The sequence below is a fragment of the Gekko japonicus genome, unplaced genomic scaffold, assembly GCF_001447785.1.
Source record: "Gekko japonicus isolate JY-2015 unplaced genomic scaffold, Gekko_japonicus_V1.1 scaffold283, whole genome shotgun sequence".
Lineage (NCBI taxonomy): Eukaryota > Metazoa > Chordata > Lepidosauria > Squamata > Gekkonidae > Gekko > Gekko japonicus.
This window is the reverse complement of record NW_015166429.1, coordinates 194,627-214,724: the sequence shown is the minus strand read 5'-3', so window position 1 is coordinate 214,724 and position 20,098 is coordinate 194,627. Positions and strand designations below refer to the sequence as shown.

Below are 20,098 nucleotides of genomic sequence, written 5' to 3'. Positions count from 1 at the left end.
CGCCCGCAGCCACCGAAAGGGGCGCCAGCGAACAGGCGGCCCTTGGAGCATTTATCCGGCCTCTTAATTCCCCTGAACAGCGACCAACCACAGGACAGTATATTTGCACAGCCCTCTTTCCTCCAATCGATTGACAGAATTTCTCTCCCCCTCTAAAGCCACGCTGGTGTCCTCTCCCTCGCATTTGGAGCTTGCCTGCTGCGACGTGTTTTTTAAAAGTGTTTGTCTTCGGGCATAGGGTACCGTCCTGGCTTTCAAAACACGTTAATAGCCGCGTGATCCTGTAATCAAAGACAGGTAATCCCTGATGTAGAAGCTTCTGAGTTTCCTGCCAGCATATCTCTTGGCAGCCCCAATGACGAACCGAAAAGTTATTCTGGGAGGGTAGCCATGCTGGTCTGCAGTAGAACGATGGGTAGCCATATTGGTCTGAAGCAACAGAACAAAGTTTGAGTGCAGTGGCACTTTGTAAGACCAGCGAAGTTTAATGCTGGGAATAAGCTTTCGTGTGCATGCGCACTGGTATCTGAAGCAGTGTGCATGGACATGAAAGCGTATACCCAGAATTAAACTTCCTTGGTCTTGAAGGTGCCACTTGGCTCAGACTTTGTTCTGCAGTAGAACATAGGTTCAGGTGGTCAACCGTGTTGGTCTGAAGCAGTATAAAATTTTTAGAGTCTAGTGGCACCTTTAAGACCAACAAGGGTTTATTCAAGGTACTAGGAATAAGGCCTGTTGTGGATATAAATACAGCAAGCACTAGAAAGAGGCTCTGGGTGGGTGCCCTGGCTTTGGGCACTCAGTGTCAATTTGTTGTGGTGACCTCAGCAGGGTATAATGACACAGAGCTTACCGTTTTCTTCAGGGGAACTGATCTCTGCCATCTGAGCAGTTGTAATTCTGAGTGATCTCCAGCCCTCCCCCAGAGATTGGCCACAATGGTTCCCCAGGAGAAAATCGCTGGTTTGGCAGGAAGGGTCTATGGTATCGTACCTGTCTGAGGTCCCACTTCTCCTCAAACCTGTTGGATCCCCAAGCATCGAGAATAAATCCACGTTTTAAAGAAAAGCAAAATTTATTTCAAAGCGTTGAAGACATACTCAAACACGTTCTTTGTTAGAACTGGGGATACACAGTTAGGTCAAGCATAATAAAGGAACTTCAAACAGATACAGATCCAATGAATATCTTTCCCGCTGGCGGGCTAAGGAAACGGTTGCGCGCCCAGTACATGGGAACCAGGCAGAACATCAGACAAAACACAGGTGCAGTAGTCCTGGGAAAATCAATAGGCAAGCATTACAGCATCTTCTCCCCCACACAACCTCCAGCAGTTATCTTTTGCATTCCAAAGCAGGAGCAGGATGATAGAAGCCAAGCCGGGTGTAACAGGGAAAGGATATGTACACAGAGGTCACAGAAAACAGAATGGCAGCTTGCTGACAAAACCCCACCCTCTCCAGGCTTCACCCCTCAAATCTCCAGGAATTTCCCAAACTGGAGGTGGCAACCCTATCTCCTCAACCAACCCCCGACTTCAGGTTTCCATCTCCCCCCTCCCTGCAGCTTCTACCTAGGAAAAGTACAGTCTTTATCCACAGCGGGGACCAAAACAGCTCACAACATTCTCCTCTCCTCATTTTGATTTGCACAACAACCCTGTGAGGTTGGCTAGGCTGAAAGTCTGTGAGTGGTCTGAAATCACCCAATCAGCTTCCACAGGAAGAACTTGGGTCTGGCAGTCCCTGCTCTGAAGCCCTAACTGCTATGTCACACTGGCTATCATGGAAGAGCCACCTCAACAGGGTATGTCACAGAGCCTACCATTTTCTCCAGGGGAACTGATCTCTGCCATCTGGAGAGCAGTTGTAATTCTGAGTGATCTCTAGCCCTCACCTGGAGATTGGCAACTGGTTCTTCAGGAGAAAATGGCTGGTTTGGAGGATGGAATCTATGGCATTGTACCTGTCTGAGGTCCCACCCCTCCACAAACCCCACCATCTCCAGGCTCCATCCCTCAAATCTCCAGGAATATACGAACCTCGAGTTGGCAACCCTATCTCCTTCCCAGCCAAGGATCAACCTACCATTATCTGCCCCTCTGATTTCAGGTTTCCATCTCCCTGCCCCCAACTGCAGTCTCTTTTTAGGAAAAGTACAGTCTTCTCCTCAGTGGGGACCTAAGCAGCAGGGAAGCAACCTCAGCAGGGTATAATGACACAGAGGCCACCCTGCAAAGTAGCCTTTTCATAGAATCATAGAATGTTAGAGTTGGAAGGGACCTTGCAGGTCATCTAGTCCAACCCCCTGCACTCTGCAGTATACTGAAAGATAGCCCTCCATACCTACAACATACCCGAAAGATGGTCGTCCAGCCTCCGCTTGAAAATGTCCAGCGAAGGAGCATCCACCACCTCCCGAGGCAGACTGTTCTACTGCTCAACCACTCTTACAGTTAGGAAGTTTCTCCTGATATTTAGCCGGTAACTACTCCCTTGTAATTTCCACCCATTAGATCCAGTCTTGCAATCCGGAGCAAGAGAGAATAGATCTGCTCCATCTTCTACATGACAGCCCTTCAAATACTTGAAGACTGCAATCATGTCCTTCTCTTTCCCAGGCTAAACATACCCAACTCTTTCAGCCTTTCCTCATAAGACTTGGATTCCTACCCTCTCACCATCCTGGTTGCCCTCTTCTGGACACGCTCGAGCTTGCCAACATCCTTCCTAAAATGTGGTGCCCAAAACGACACAGTACTCCAGGTGGGGCCTGACCATAGCAGAATAGAGCGGAACTACCACCTCCCTTGATCTGGACACAATGCTTCTGTTTATGCATCCTAAGATTGCATTCGCTTTCTTCACAGCCACATCGCACTGCAGACTTTTTCCCAGTGTAGCTGATCTTTGCCATCTGGAGAGCAGTTTTAATTCTGAGTGATCTCCAGCCCTCACCTGGAGATTGGCAACAATGGTTCCCCAAGAGAAAAAGTAGTCTTTCTCCGTTGTGACCAAAGAGGCTTACATCATTCTCCTCTCCCCTTTTGATTTGCACAACAACCCTGTGAGATAGGTGAAGCTGAAAGTCTGTGTCTGATCCGAAATCACCCACTCAACTTCCACAGCAAGAACCTGGGTCTAGCAAACACTGCTCTGAAGCGCTAACTGCTACACCCAGGGTAGCCAACCTCCAGGTGGAGCCTGAAGATCTCCGGGTATCACAACTGAACTCCAGACAACAGCTCTCTCTCTCCCTCTGGAGAAAATAACTGCTTTGGAGGGTGGACTCTATGGCATTCCATTCAGCTGTGGCCTCTCCCCTCCCCCAAACTCTGGCTTCTGTAGACTCCACCAGAAAATATCCCAGAATTTCCCAAACAAGCTGGTGGTAACCCTAGTCATGACTGGCTCCAATGAGTTCCCCACAAAGACCTGGAAAAGGGCCTCCTGCCTTTGCCTTTTTACTGACAGAACCAAGCTTGGTTGCCTAGCAACAGCCACTGAGAGAAAAGTTAGTCCCACAGGAAACAAGCAGAAGTGTCTTTGTCAGGAGAGAGCCGTTTTGGCATTTTATTCTGTCAGGGAAGAGTGTCCAGGCTGGCAGTGGGTGGGGGAGAGAAGCACGTGAGTACTCTTGAGTGGCGGTTGATGGGCCAATAGCTGATGGAGTGCACAGCACAGCCAATGGCAGAGCTGGAAATGGCCAATATGTAGGGCAAAATACACACACACACACACACACACAAAGGGCAAGGTTCGTTGTGGGAAGAGGCAACGGTCCCTAGGGAGAGTCACCACCGCAGGCCAAGGCGGCAGGGCTTGCCCCCCCCCCGAAGGAGGGCCGGGGCACAGCGGGTGAGGGAAGCGTGATGCGGCCAGCTCCCCCCTCCCCGAGCCCAGCCACGGCTGGCAGAGCCCTCCCAACACAGGGCCCACAGCCTGGGCGGCAGAGGCCGCGTCGGGTGAGGGAAGTGCAGCGCGGCTGCCTCCCCCCTCCCTGAGCCCAGCCAGTGCCCAACGCAGGGCCCACAGCTTGGCTGGCAGAAGGAAGCCCACTGCGGCCGCCAGAGAGAGGCCTCACAGCGGAGAAGGGGGCTGTCAATTATATATAAGGAGATTATATATATATAGAGAGAGAGAGAGAAAAAGAGAGAGAGAGAGAGAGAGAGAGAGGATGAGCACAAAAGCTCATATGTTGAATAAACCTTTGTTGGTTTTAAAGGTGCTACTGGACTCTAAATTTGTTCTACTGCAGTAGAACAGTAAGCGAGTCCCGTAGGGCCTTAGAAACTAGCAAGATTTTCAACGTATAAGCTTTTGAGAGTCAAAAACAGATGAAGTGAGTTTGGACTCCCTAAAGCTTATATCTCTAAGTTGCTACTGAATTTCTCTGAAACAAAAGGTGAACAAATTTAGAGTCCAGTGGCACCTGTAAGACCAACAAAGGTTTATTAAATGTATGAGCTTTCCTGTGCATGCACACTGAAACAAAAGTTGTACAAGTGAACATCGTTACTAGTGTAGCACTCCCACTGAAATTGGTGTGAATCTTCTAAATAAGTATTCATGGTTGCATAACATTAAGGCAGCACTTTTACACATGGTAAATAACAAGCAGGGTATGCATCAGTGTCTGAAGTAACCCATGCAGGATTTAAATGTTCAGATGACAAAGCATTGAACAGTCTTCTGTGTCAAAAGTCATATATTGCACTGTTCTGTGTGAAATAGTACTGGTCCGTACAAACGTCTTTCAGTTTCAGCAAATGGCTGGCAGCCTTAGGTGAAAACAGCATTCTACAAGCCCCAAACAGCTTTTAACAAAAGAGAATTCAGCACTCCTTGCCTTAAAAATTCCATCAGTTTCTAGGCTAGCACCAGTTAATCTCTCCCCCTACTTTATTTACATCCCAATTTTCTCTCCGGTAGGGACCCAAAGCAGCTGGAGAGTGAAAGCCCTTCTGCTCTGGGCACAGCCCTGTTTTACACACCTGTAGCAGAGGTGCAAAGTAAGACAGATCTGATGCAGCAGCTGCTGGCCAAATGACAGGCCTTCCTCGCTCCCTTCTGTTTCTGAGTGGATTCATTAGGTACAAAATGTTTCCAATTGCCTCCATTCGCTATCATGTCCAAAACAACCCCTTGCAAGATTTGTCTAATGCGCAGAGGGGAAAAAACCCCACTATTTTCACAAGTGTAACACCCATTTAAGAGCATTCTTACCTTGACAGGCACCGGATCATCAGCAAAGTCTTTTGCAATAGTACACACAGTTTGAAGTGCACCTACCTTAAAAAAATCAGTATCTTGACCCCATCTTATCATAGACCTATGCCTCTTCGGAAATTGCAAGCAAACTAACATGTTGCAAGTTTTTTGTGGCTTTTGATGTAGCAGTTTCCACCCTCAGAAATTTGTCTGTATAGAGTAGTATCTCTGCCTCCCCTTCTCTACCTGTTTTTATCTACACCTGAGCAGCAAGTCAGATGGATGCACAGTGGTGGCAGCTCCCAAATTCCACAAAAGGATGACAGGCATCAGCCATGCCATAGCCTTCTCCATGGCCCTCACTACTGCTGTGCTGCCAGTGCCATGGTTGCTTGGGTAGAGAAGAAGAGTTGGTTTTAATTCCCTGCTTTTCTACTACCTGAAGGAGTCGCAGAGCGGCTTACAATTGCCTTCCCTTCCTCTCCCCACAACAGACACCCTGTGAGGTAGGCGGGGCTGAGAAAGCTCTGAGAGACCTGTGACTGACCCAAGGTCACCCGGTTCTCCAGATTAGAGTTTGCTGCTCTTAACCACTACACCACACTGCCCAGCACACCAAGCAAAATGGTCTGGTGTACTATTGTTTGCACTCATGGCAGAGACTGCCCACTCCTAGTCTACAGCATGGTGAAAACAAGATGGATCAATGATTCTCTCCTTGATTATGCATGGATTCTGCTCTCTTTTGGAAGAAAAAAAATCCCCTCTCATTAATAATATTTGCTCAAACTCCATTTGATAGATTTTTCTAAAAAACTATGTGAACATTGCTCCCAAATATCCACACAGCACAGGCAGCTGCTTTGTTCTAGTGCCACATGCTTCTGTGTATTTTTTGTAATTGCCAAAAGTTCTTTCAATACATCTTTATACCAGAAACATCTGAAAAAACACACATACACACCCCTTATGGATAAAGATGAAATGCCAGCTTCCAGGTAGTCATTTTATTATTTTCTTTTCTTTTTGGCATGTTTAAATACATAAAAAGCAAACTGTGCCTCAAGTCTCTTGTTTTAACAGGAGTCCATTCAAGCTTAAGGCTCACATGTCTGCAATGTACATTATTTTTCATAGTCTGCAAAATTTTACCTGAGAATGAATATTTCAGAGTAAATATTTAGTCTAGAGGATATGGGTGGGAAGCCCGCGAAAGATCTAGCAAGTTTTTAACATATCTTGGTAAGACTCAACATTGTCTGATGGGCCTTCCACCCAATTATCTTAGATCCCCCCCCATATAATTTTTTTAAAAAAAGAAATGCTGTTTCTCCATGAACATTTTTATGAAAACCTCCAAAAGTTTCCTTCCTTCAGCTGGTGAAACATTGCTTTAACATAGTACTTGTCCAGGTCACTTTCCCCCTTCAAAATAATTGTCAGTAAAACCACATTAATCTTTACTTCTTTAGATCTTCTCTTGATTTGTAAATGTGTAGTTTACCCTTTTGTCAGAGTTTCTTGTATTACTTTAAAAGGCCGTGTTCAGTTTTGCGTCCATACTTAACCGAGGGGGTTTGCTGGGGGTAAGGATAATACCCCCAATAGGTGATACAGATACTCCAGTTGTCATTTACAAGCCACATAACTCTAGACAATTCCATGTGACTTGAGTGATACAATTCCGGAAAAAATAAGTTTCACAAATCAGGTCTGATTGTGCCAGCATTTTTTTTGAAAGATTTAGCTGTGCTATATGAATAGTGGAATAGTATTTTGCACTGATGCAGTAAGTCCTTTGGGCACTGTAGGTGTCCCTGTTTCCCTTTATTCGAAAAGAAAGTACCTGGAATCCATCATATACCCCATTCACATGATCAAAGGCTATAGAGAACTCCCTAAAGCACTGTGGCTGCAGCATGGTCAGTAAGAAATCAAGTCTGTACTTTAAAGTCAAAGCAAAACCTCAACACAATTTATTATAAATTTATCTTAGGTGGGCTTGATTTTAATTGGACTTCAATGTACTTACCTACTGCACCCTGAATTGCACCCAGACACATGTTTTTAGACTGCAACAGTATTAATTCCTCATGAGATGACTTTGGAAATGTGGGTTTACATTTGGATTTTCTGAATGTGTACTCAAGCCGTGAATTTCACCAATACTGGCTTTCTCTTTCCCCTCTCCATTCCCTACTCCTGCCTTCCCAATAGAAGGGGAAAAGAGGACTCAGCTCCAAAATAGTCTTCTCAGTAGTTGAGGAGCAGTTAACTGAAAAACCCTCCATAATAGCTTTTCAGAGGACGGATTAGTGATTACAACAATTATAAAATTATTCTCTTGGAATGGCAAGACATAGCATGCAGTCAAAGGCAATTTAAGGGCGTTTAAACATCAACAAAACCTGTCAAATAAAGGGACTTAAAAATTGTAGATATAAAAGTTGAAAGACTCCATAATTCTACAGAAACAAAACCCAGGCAGTTTTTAAAAAACACTGATTCTGGATTATTTGTTAAACAGTTAAAGTAATATTCCACTGATTTTTTTAAACCAGTCTTTTATTACATTCTGCTGGAATTTACATGGCATCCAGAAAAATGAAGGGTAAATACTACAGAGATAATTTCCAGATTCTTTTTTTTTTCAAGGAAGGGATGTAAGAAAGCAATAGTATCAGAGATCTACTCTCAAAATTTTTGCAATTATATGCCAAATAGGATTTGGTTTAATAACAGGAATAAAATGATCCAATCCAGAGAACTGTGTGTTCTGTAAGCATCAGGAATCACCCAACTGCAATTAAAAAATAAAGTCTGCAGTGGAACATCTTTCTTGAAAGGGAAAGGAAAATATTAGCCCGGAGGCCTAAGATCAAAAAGCACAATCCTACCAAAGTTAAGCACCTTAAAACCAGCTGGGTTGCAGTTTTGAGCTGCTTCTCCATGGCAGCTACGAAGCAGTTTAGCCCTGCACTTGGCCTTGCCTAGGGCCCCTTCAGCTGCTCTTCCTCCAGCTTCCTTTAAAAATCAGCAACTGAAATATAGTTTTAGCATTACAACGATTTACTAGTTCTTCTAAATACACAGATCTCATTTAAGAAAAAAAAGCCTCTAGCCCGTTTCATTGGGAGATGGCATATCTCTGCAATGGAAAGAGCTAGAGATTTAGTTTTTTAACAATTTAGATCAAAGCTGGGAATTCAGAAGAACTAGCAGATAGTTAGTACATTATAGTAATACAGCAATGATTGAAACAAAAATGTCAACTGCTGATTATACAAACAGCCTGAAAAAGCTCTCTGTTAGTGGGGAAAATGGTGGCTGAGGCAAGAAAAATGGTGCAGATGTGGGCAGGTCCTATAAAAACACAACCTTCCCATCTGCACAGCATACCAATGTGCTTGATGGCAACCTTTCCAAAAAGATTGTCCCAAAGCAGGTTTGGGAAAGAGCACTGCAAAAAGGGAAAACATGGGAAGTAGATGATGATGGGATGATATTATATGGGGAATCCAAAAACCCTCTCCCCAAAACACCACCCTAATTTGAATGCCAAACTGGGAGCAAAACCTCTGTGTGGAAGCAGTCAAACACACATATAAGCCCCCTATTGACATGGATGGGATTTTAAAGTAGTTGGATGATGCCAATTGCCTCCCTTTTTATTCTGTAAGGCTCCTAATGGTATTTGGAGGTTTATCAACAAAAAGTCTGATTTTTTTCAAAACCTTCTGTATTCTGTTTGTTTGTTTTTTAAAAAAAAAATCCCATGAAGTATAAAAGTCTTCCTGTAAGACGAAATCTTTCCAAGTAGCTATATAGGTGCTTAGCACCAAGAAGGATAGTTTGATATGATTTATATTGAAAACACACATACCTTATGGGGCCCCCGTGCTTTCCAACAGGAACACAACTAACCATATTATTCTGTTCCTGGGGGGCAGGGGACGGGAGAGAACAAAGGTCACAATCCACCAGCAAGCTCACTGAAATGGACTGCTGCATTCTTGCATAGGTCTTTTTCATTTCAATGGCACTTGCGTACGGGAAGTTCCCAGTGAATTGTGTCTAACAATATTAGACTCGATATTACCTGTGTACTGTAATCATATTTATAAATATGTCATTTACACATATCAGGTACCTTACAGTGGCCTCTACTTCTTTTATGCCACGAATTTTATCACGGTGGTGGGTGACTGCTTTTTCATTTAGGTCACACAGCTTGTGTTGTATTTAGCATTTAACATCAGTCTGTTTGGTTACACTGTAACTCGGTATCAGATGAGACACTGGGACAGAAACCCTTCACTGTTGTCTTTCAGCCTACTTTTACGCATGCTGTTCTTTGCCCCAATGTCTTATAGAGAGTCTTCTGGTTCACTGCCGGGGGTTTATGTCTGCCAGTTTCTGAAGATAGCTCTGTGCAACAGGCATGGAGAGAATAAATTGCACTGTCCTTTGTCCTATCCTGTAGCAGCCATAGCCCACCAGTCCAAATACTGTAGTCTTTATGACGAACTTGAGGATCTTACTTGCAGTTGAGGGAGGAGGCACACTGGGAAAATGAGGGGGAAAAATTATTGACCTATCATCCAGCTAGACTGGAAGAAATAATATCCATAACTTACATTAAAAACCACAGTAATGACAAAAAATAGCTTTGTAATGTGGGTGTTAAATACAGCACTTCTAATCTATCGACCAATATATTGTTCCATTAATACTGGTGCTGTTGAAAAGCTTCATGAAGTAACCTCAAAGCTATGGTCATTTTGCCCCATTCTGTCCAGTGACCTGTTGGACAACACTGTACAATATTTCGCTCAAACCAATTTACCATCAACTCTGGTAATCACTTTCAATTATAATGTATGGATGAGGAAGACCTGAATGGGCATACTATTTACTAGAATCCCACACCATTAGTTTATGCTGTAATGTGAATTCCAATTTTGAAATCCTACTTGTATTACAAGCAGGCCTTGTGGTTTACACAAGCCTCCACAGAACAGGAAACAGGAAGCCAGAATAATGTCCAGGGTTGGCAGCTGCTCCGGAGCTCCCAATTTAAAGAGCCACTAAAACCAACAGCTGTTGGGCACTTTCTTGAGGCAACTCAGCATGAAGTGGAGGCAGGACTGAGCTGCAGCAACAGCTGGATCAACTCCTGTCCGCCCACTCAAGCAGAGCTCTCTTGCAAGGCAGAGGGGAAACGCTTGAGCATGTGCCAGTTGTAGTGCTGTCTTCCAGAGGACCTGGAGGGGGGTGGGGGAGAATAATCTCCAAGATACCTACTCCAGGCTGTGCCCAAAGGGAGCCACTGAGGAGGAAGAACAGTGTGTCTATGATATGAGACCACTGAAGACACTGGCAGGGGGGTGGAGGCTGAGCCTTATGGAGGGAGTGGAATCCCAGTCCCCCTCCACACACAGAAGTCCAGGTGCACTTCACGGCGAATTGACCACAATCCTTTACCTCATATAAATTAGCACTGAAATGTACCGGTTTCTTTCACGGTATTTATTTATGACACTATTACTACAGTTCACATACATTATAATACAATCACCTCAATGAGTTTTTCTACAAGTTTTAATTAAATCAGAGTCCAGGGGCTCCCTCGTGCCCATCCCACCTCCACTCTTTTTTCTCCAGTACATTTCAGAGTGCAAATCCCGAATGTTTATTTGCATCAGGTGAAAGGAAATAGTCATTTTAAACGCCAAACATCAATGCTGACCAAATAAACCAGTAGCCAATAATGTGCCATTCCCTAGTCTTTGTTTGCAGTAATTTGTTCTGCCTGGGAATCAGCATGACTCCCTCAAAGCCTCATTTAAAACAACAAAACTCCTGTTCAATAAAGGTCATTTTCTTGCATCAGTCAAATCATTTTGGAAATTAACCCCGCTTCATGTTTAATGTAAGTAGTAGTGTATTAGTATACCTATTCACTGGCTTTTCCCTCTCCTGCCCCTCCCCGTACTAACTACAAAAATGGTAACTAACAAATAAAATGACACAACCTACCGGAGAGAGAATTACCTCATTATTTCCTGGATGTTCAAGTGGGTATTCCAGTTCTTTTCAATCCCAGGCACGTGACCCATGCCAACTACTCCAACTACAACAGATGGGACACATCTTCTAGGTTCAGCTAAAGCCGAGGGAGAAACAAAAAAGGACCCCATTCATTACACTCTTGCTAGCATATAAAATGCTCATGGCTTACATCCAGCCAATGGTGAATGGAACAGAGTGTGTAGAAGGAATATTTTCTGCCTCCCACTGCAGTTTCCGTAGACCTCCCACCCAGGCTGTTGAGGGTCAGGGGACCCTTAGGAATGACATATGATGCGATGCAGTGTGAGAATGGGGAGTGGCAGTAGGAATCTGCAGAAATGACACTTAGTTCTGTGAATCTGCATTCCATTTGTCTAAGGCAATGTGAGGTAGTAGCAACAGAACGGTGCCTGACACTGCAACAGTGCTCTACATCACCATCAGAAGGAAGACAAGATGGTGGCAAAGGGGAAAGGAAGCAGAGCTGGGAAGGTAGAATCAGATTTCCCTCCCCCCATGAGTCCTTGTATGTTCACCTTTGGAAAATATCTAAAATTTGTGACCTCCGATTAACATACATATTACAGAACTTATAATGCACAGTGTTTTCTACAGTTCTCATAGAATATACCCTAAAATAGCCCTGAGAAACAGATGTCCTATTTCAGAGATGTGCAATCAAAGCTGTGTGTCCCTGGAGGAGTTGGATTCAGATATAGCAGTTGATATCAATATCAAATGTTTAATATAGTCACCACCATCAAATCACCACCAAAGCCATAAAACAGACAGGGAATACAATTCAGCCAAACACCCCTTATAAAATGTTAAACATAAAATTCAACTAGTCATTTCTATCTAAAAATTGTTGTTGATATCTTATGGCCTTCACAGCAAACGTTGCCACCATTAAAGTAATTTCTTGATTCCTGTCAGCTAGATCCTTAAGTAAAATCTCAAAATTTCTCCCCGGGAACTGGAGACAGACTGGCGCTAAATAAACAGAACGCAAGTTCTGGTAAAGTTCACATTCAAAAAGAACATGTTCCCTCGACTCAATACTTCCATCCCTGCAGATGCACAAACATTCTTCATAAGGACGCCTTTTGTATTTACCCTCTGTAACCGCTGAAGGAAGTATATTTGCTTTCATAAGAGTAAAAGCTCTTCTATACTCAGCTTTATCTAAATTCTGTAGGTATGGGATCAGTGATATTTGGTTCAAGTTCCCTATGCCTGGAAGATAGCAGTTAATCTGGAACAGATCGTGCTGTCTTTCAATATCTAGGATTCTTTGTTGAAGAAAAGGTTTAACAGAACTATATTCCAGCTGCATCATAAACTGTTTAGAGAGCCCATAATAACCCAATTTATTTTATTTATATTTAAGCATTTTTACCCCGCCCTCCCCGCGAACAGGCTCAGGGCGGCTTACAAGGGGCATGAGCCCATGCATAAAACCAGATAAAACAATAAAATAATGAATAATAACAATAACAATAATAAAGTGCTTTCTGTAAACAAGATGGTCTTTGAGTGGTTTTGATGGCATCAGTCATTTCCTTAAATCCTCCCCTTGGGGTGATACTGTCCAGTAGATAGTTCAAGCCAATGCCACAGTGTCAGTGCCATACAATTCATGGCGGAACTTCCAAGGGTGGTTCCTAGTCCCGATGTTATCGCCACCATTGGTGGTGGCGGCGGCCCCTATGCGAAAGCCTGGCGGAAGAGCTCCGTCTTGCAGGCCCTGCAGAACTGCATAAGGTCCTGCAGGGCCCTGATCTCCTCCGGGACCTCGTTCCACCAGGTAGGGGCTGCCACTGCGAAGGATCTAGCCCTGGTCGCAGCAACCTTTACCTCCCGGGGGCCTGGAATCACCAGGCAGTGTTGGGTCTCCGACTGAAGTGCTCTTGGGGGTATATGTGGGGAAAGGCGGTCCCTCAGGTAAGTCGACCCTGGCCATGTAGGGCTTTAAAGGTGAGTACCAGCACTGCTGCTGCGGTGGCTCAAGTGGTTAAGACGCTGAACTGCAGGCTGTGGAAGGTCAGTAGTTCAACGGTTCAAGACCCGGGTGCCGCAAGACAGGGTGAGCTCCTGTCTCTAGTTCCAGCTCCTGCCAACCTAGCGGTTCGAAAGCAAGAAATTGCAAGTAGATAAATAGGGACCACTTCGGTGGGAAGGTAACAGCGTTCCGTGCGCCTTGGTGTTTAGTCATGCCGGCCACATGACCACGGAAACGTCTTTGGACAGCGCTGGCTCTTTGGCTTTGAAACGGAGATGAGCACCGCAACCCTAGAGTCGGATTCGACAGGCTTTCGAGCAAGGGAACCTTTACTTTACCTTACCAGCACTTTGAAGCGGATTCAGTATGCTATTGGCAGCCAGTGCAGTGCTTTCAACCCAGGCCGGATGTGCTCCCACTTGGGGAGACCCATCAACAGCCTGGCCACCGCATTCTGCACTAGCTGCAGCTTCCAGATCTGCAACAAAGGCAGCCCCATGTAGAGAGCGTTACAGTAGTCTAACCTTGAGGTGACCGTCACATGGGTCACTGTAGCCAGGTCATCGCGGTCGAGGGAGGGAAACAACTGCCGAATCTGCCTAAGATGGTAAAATGCAGATCTGGCAGTGGCTGCCACCTGGGCCTCCATAGTTAGGGAGGGATCCAGGAGCACTCCCAAACTCCTAACCTCCGATGCTGGCTCCCTTCCCCCCCCCCCCCAGGTTTCCTCCTGCTTCACTAGACTGCAATTGTAGCTTTGCAGAAACTGGCCAAAGTCGAACAGCTGGAGGTGGGAGTCGTGGAATCGCTTTGCTTGTTATGGGTAGTTCGCTTGAGAACTGAATGTGTGTTTATACTGTAGAACCGTTGCCTTCCCAGGGTATTGGGAGCTAAGTTTCTACTCTATGCCCGCCAGCGGGAAAAGGGCTCATTGACCCAAACCATGTTCAAAGTTCCTTTAATATGCCACCCAGGTGGGGTTGTAGTTATTCCTAACAATGCTCTTGTTCCTGATCTATCCATCGCTTTGAAATAAACCTTACTTTACTTTTAAACGTGGATTTGTTTTGAATGCCTGGGGATCCAACAATCATATTCTATCTTCTTCTGCTTGTTTTTCCAAGCATTTTGACTAATAAAACACCCTCTTATATAGGCCTTGAATGCGTCCCATATTATTTCCTTTGGGGAGTCTGTATCCTTATTTACTTTGAAAAACTCCGCTATTTCTTTTTTACATTTTTGAACAAATTTTTTGTCTCTGAGTAGTTTTATATTTATGGTGTTTCTACCTTTCTTATATCTTTCTTTTAACGTAAGAAGAACGGGATTATGGTCTGCAAACGTTTTTGGCAGTATTTCACATTCAAGCGTTTCACTTATTATTTCAATGGGTACCCATTGTTGGAATATAAGTATCCAGCATGTGTAACAATGTAAATAGATGGATCCAATCTAGATGACAGGTGTCAGAGTGAGTGACAGTCAAAGGAACCAGACCAAACCGGTTGTAACTTGTACAGAGCTGATGTCTTATCAGGATGAGTCAGCAGTGCTGTGATTGGATGCCATATGTATAGAACTGTACATGTCTCAAGCAATGTGTGCTGATGGAAAAACTGGCGAAGCACTTTGCTTCCCCCCCCCATATTTTTATTAGAAGCTTTTTACAATACAGAATAATAACTGGTTACATAAAGCAAAATTTCAGAAGATGCAAACCGCCTCTACTCAAATCAGGCATATATATCTTACTTTACCTAAACTTTATTAAAGTCCTAGACGCAATTGTGGCTGCATAGAATTCTCTCTTAGCAGCTTTGACTGCCATCTCATAGGATCTCATAAACATCCTATAGGATGTTCTTGATGCTTCGTCGTGGGCACACCGCCACCGTCTCTCTAGCCGTCTTAGTTCCTGCTTCATAAGCTGCAACCCCTGGGTATACCAGGGGGCCAGCCTAGTGCGAGGGCGCAGAGGGCACCGGGGAGCAATTTCATTGATGGCTGTGGAAAGCCAGTCATACCAGTCCCCCACAAGCTCATCTAATGAACCGCCAGGGGGCATCGGATCCTGCAGAGCCATCTGAAGCCGTACAGAGTCCATTAATTTACTCAACTTCTTTGATCCAAGTCTCTCAGTATCAAGCTTGTTAAACCAGTGGGCTTGGACACTAATTTGAACCAATATAGGATAGCAGCAATCCATAATCGAGTCTTTAGGGTAACCATGCCAATTTCTACCCGAATGAGTGCATTTGAAACCCGACGGGACCTGTAGGATATGCTGTAAACACTTAGATTAAACTTTTTTGAATGCATGCCAGTAAATTTGATATGAAGATATGCTCAAAGGAGCCCCATACAGTAATTGGGCAAGAGGTTTGGCCTTAAAGATCCTGCCATAGCTATATTCCATCCCCCTGAGTTCCAGTAGAATTTCTCAATTGCACCTGCACTTTTTGTCGCACATGAAGTAACATAATCCATGTGTACCTTTCTGGAACCCGAGGACTGGAAAACTATCCCTAAATATTTAAAACAGCGGACCTGCTCAATATCTTCTGAGTTGATTCGCATTGATATAGTTTGGGATTTTTTGCAAAAACTTTGCAAAAATTATCGATTTCTGATAATTAATTTTAATATGATTGGACTGATAAGGAAGAGAAGAAGAAGAGTTTATACCCTGTTTTTCTCTACCCTAAGGAGTTTTAAAGCAGGTTACAATCGCCTTCCTCTCCCCACAACAGGTACGTTGTGAAGTTAGGTGGGGCTGAGAGAGTTCTGAGAGAACTGTGACTGGCCCAAGGTGGCAGGCTTCATGTGTAGGAATGGGGAAACCAAACTCAGATCTCCAGATTGTACTCCACTGCTCTTAACCACTACACCATGCTGGCTCCACTAAAGTCCCCACTGACCTCTGGACCTAGTCCAATATCACTAGCTAAGGGATTACCCTTGAAACACTGAATCACTCTTGTTGATCTGCTGAAGCTGTCTCCTGGACAAAGCAGCCGAGATCAGATTTCAGTAGAAAGTATTGTCAAAATAGTTTCAGTTACTTGCACAGACTAGTTTAAGTTTCCTTCAAGGCAGCATGGTTTACAGTGCCATCACTGAAAAACATATATCTCATTTGTACATGCTTACATACCTTCAGAAGCACGAGGTAGTTCTGTTCGCCTGGCTGCTTGCTTCAACATGTAAGTCAAGTAAATGTCTCTTTCTGAGACAATTGTTCGATGAAGATCAGGAAACTCCCCAATCATTTCTGCCATCATTTGCTCCAGCAGATCCTTTTGTTTACATTTCTCCACATCGTCTTTACTGAAACAAAGAGTCTCAATGTCTATAGTATGTTCAATCAAAGATCAAAGGAAATGTTTCCATGGACTCCACCTACAGAACACACCTTTCTCACTTCACCCCTCACAATACAGCTGAAAAATTGCCCTTAAAATGCTGCTCCTGGACTGCAGCAGCGGGGGCTGGGGAGGGGGGGAATCATGCTCTGTGGGCAGAAATCCTTCCAACCATGGAAACAGGTTGGATCCAACCTGCTGATGACTAAATAACATTTTAAAAACCCTCCAATATCTTAAATATGCCAACAGTCTTTGCGCTAAGAAATGGAAATACTGCTCTTCGGTGGGATCCTTTGTAAATATAGTTAAGATCAATACTCCCAACACCCAGGTATAAAAGAGATTCTTATTTTCATACTTTTTCACCTCCATGATGTGGCATCACATGGAAATAATCTATTAGAATTCCAACCTAGTGAGTGTATATTCAAAATAATGCATATTACTTGTTTATAGATTAAATGCTCTGCTGTACATATACGTTACAAGACTTAGCTGTACATTTTAAAACACACAAATTATAGGGGTTGTTTCCTGGTGCAGAACGTTTGCTGTTACAGCGATGTCACACTTTGTAGAATCAACTCCTTCGTTCTCTGGTTTATTTATTTATTTATAATTTCAATTTATAGCCCACCCTCCCCGCAATGTATGGCAAAATGAAGAGATTATTTCCATTCTTAAAATATCCTTACAGAGGTGACAAAACTTCAATCTCCAGTACTGATTGTGAGTAAAGAATCAGTTCTTCAGGTGAAGAGGAAAGGTACGGTCTAACATACCAGCTAAGATTCTAGCAGCTTACTGAAAGAGGGGTAGCCATGGAACTGATTGGTACATATATGCTTCATGCGCAGTTTTTCCAATAGAATTCCATCATATGCAATGGGGGAGAGCAGGAAAAGTTGGTCCTTGGATTCTCCCCATTCATCCTACAATTAAAATTAGTATACTGTACAAATGAGATCTCTTAGTTCCAGGAAGAGAAAGTGTTCCTTATTCATGGAGAGGGTATTTACAATGACAAGCTGTAACAATAAACAAACAGTTTGCTGAATTTGTCATATGCCTTTCTACAGCCCCTCCCCCAACACTTGTCAATTTATAATATACAAACATTCGAATAAAAAACCTGAATAGGAAACACTGTGGAGTAAGTCCTGTGTCTACTCTTTGGATATAGTGGTGTAGGAGTCAGGCACAGAATCTGCCTTCCAAGGAAATCACTTTTCATTTTTTAAGAAGTTAAAATTGCTCACTTGCAGAAAAATAGCTAAGAAACCCATTTGGCAGACATTTCTGCTTAACACACAAGGGATGAAAAAAAGAGTTGTTAGCCTGATAGTGAGTGGGATGTGAGGATGAGTAAAAGCACAGAAAACACATTCTAATTATATCACACCACCTCTGTGGGGGGAGGTTTAGCCTTGCTTGCCTGTTACAGCTGTGTTGCAGTTGATATAATTCAAGTCAGCATGCAAAGAAGAACAAGACGCACACGTCTTCAACTAGGCAATGAGGTTTCATTTAACCATTGTTCTACTAAATTGGCATACAGTGTTCTGGCTTTGTTCAGTGCTGAGGGGTAGTGTCAAAATGTACCTTACTCACTTATCTTCTGTACAGAACATATGGTACACAGTCATTATTGTAAAAAGAGGACAAAGTCTACTTTTAGCAGAAATCATTTCAGATCAAAAGTTGTAGCCAGAAATGAACCAGAGAGCAGGGGTCTTAAGGTTCACTCCCACATTCACGTTGATCATGTATATGTGTTCAGCTACCATCACCAGACCTATCCAGCTCTGAATCATCAAGATGACAGACATGACATTCATACCCAAGATTACTGTCTATGTGGTTGTGCAGACTAACAGAACAGGCATAATATTTAGAGACCTATGAAGTGAGACATTTTTAACCCCATACACATAACTCTTTGGGAGATCCATGCTGACTGTGGAGAAGAGTTGGGGGGCCGGGGGAGAAATTTTCTGAGAGGGAACTCGTGGAAAGAATCTGGGTCTGCGATAAAGAACCACACAGAGAGACAGCTGCAAGCAGAGATAGTGAGGGGAGACAGCAACAGCCTTCTATTTAAGCTGCAGCCCTTCAGTGAGTGACTGATAGGAGGCCCTAGAAATACAATTGGAGGCCTTACTGTCAACCTATAAAATTTTGAGGGAGGCAACTCTGGATATTGTTCATTTTACCTGTGGGATATGTACATTATGCCAGTTTGGCGTAGTGGTTAAGTGCACAGACTCTAATCTGGGAGAACCAGGTTTGATTCCCCATTCCTCCACTTGCAGCTGATGGATGACCTTGGGCAAGCCATAGTTCTCTCAGAGCTGTTCTCTCAGAGCTCTCTCAGCCCCATCTACCTCACAGGGTGTCTGCTGTGGGGAGGGGAAGGGAAAGGAGTTTGTAAGCCGCTCTGAGACTCTGAGTGAAGGGCGGGCTATAAATCCAATCTCCTCCTCCTCTCCTCTCTCTCTCTCTCACACCCCCCTTGGGGAGGGGTGGGGTCAGCTCTTTCATTTGCACCTTCAGCATTTCACCTCCTTTTGTTTTATTTGTTATATACATTTGTGAAGTGCAGTCCACTAGATCTTCTCTGCTGGGACTGCTGAAATTGATATAATTAATAATTAAGTCCTGTCAAGTCACAAATGACTTATGGCAATCCCTCATGGGTTCAAGGCAAGCAGTGAGCAGAGTGGCTTGCCATTGTATAGAAACTCTGGAATTCCTTGGTGGTCTCTCATCCAAGTATTAACAGTGGCTCACCCTGCTTAGCTTCCAAATGCTGATACACTGAGACTTACCTGGGCTAATCAGGTTGCTACAGAACTTTATATACTTGACATAATCTAATTCTTTTGCTCAAAGAATGCACACATTCTTTACTTTTGGATGGATAAGACCAGGCCTTGGATGGGGCCGGAGCGCCCCGGTACGGCGCTCCGGGAGTGAGGCGCGGGGGGGGGGGCGGGCACATGGCGAAGCCCTGCCCCCTGCTTCCAGCCTCATTCCGTTGCAGAAGGAGGCAAAAGCAGGAGGGTAAATTAGCTTCCTCCCCACCCCGTCCTAAATCTTCCTGGAGCCACGTGCTCCGGGAAAGATCTCTCCCCTCCGTCCCTTCCTACCTGCCTGGGGCCGCTGCGTGCAGCCCAGGCAAGCCCCCCCCAGCCCCGTCCTCCATCTTCCTGGAGCTGCGCGCTCCAGGAAAGATCTCCCCCCTTTCCTTCCTGCCTTGCTTGGGCCACTGCGTGCAGCCCAGGCAAGTCCCCCCCCCCCATTCTCCATCTTCCCGGAGCCACGCGCTCCAGGAAAGATCTCACCCCCGTCCCTTGCGGCCGAGGCGAGCCCCCCACCCAGCCCCGTCCTCCATCTTCCCGGAGCCACACGCTCTGGGAAAGCTCTGCCCCCACCCCTCCCCCCCT

The 20,098-nt window shown here is 44.5% G+C and overlaps 1 protein-coding gene across 2 annotated transcripts in view; it reads right to left on the bottom strand.

The window, feature by feature from the left end:
• Positions 1-8,978: 8,978 nt before the first annotated feature.
• Positions 8,979-20,098, bottom strand: part of TRABD (TraB domain containing) — a 43,571-nt gene continuing 32,451 nt past the window's right edge. Inside the window, exons 8-10 of one of the 2 annotated variants that reach the window (XM_015411808.1) lie at positions 16,442-16,614; positions 11,265-11,376; positions 8,979-9,774 (exon numbers count right to left, since the gene is read on the bottom strand). In XM_015411808.1, the coding sequence (XP_015267294.1) occupies positions 9,597-9,774; positions 11,265-11,376; positions 16,442-16,614 (463 nt within the window). In that variant the 3' untranslated portion in view covers positions 8,979-9,596. Of the gene's footprint in view, positions 9,775-11,249; positions 11,377-16,441; positions 16,615-20,098 lie in introns of both variants that reach the window. The other variant, XM_015411809.1, reaches the window with a different exon arrangement.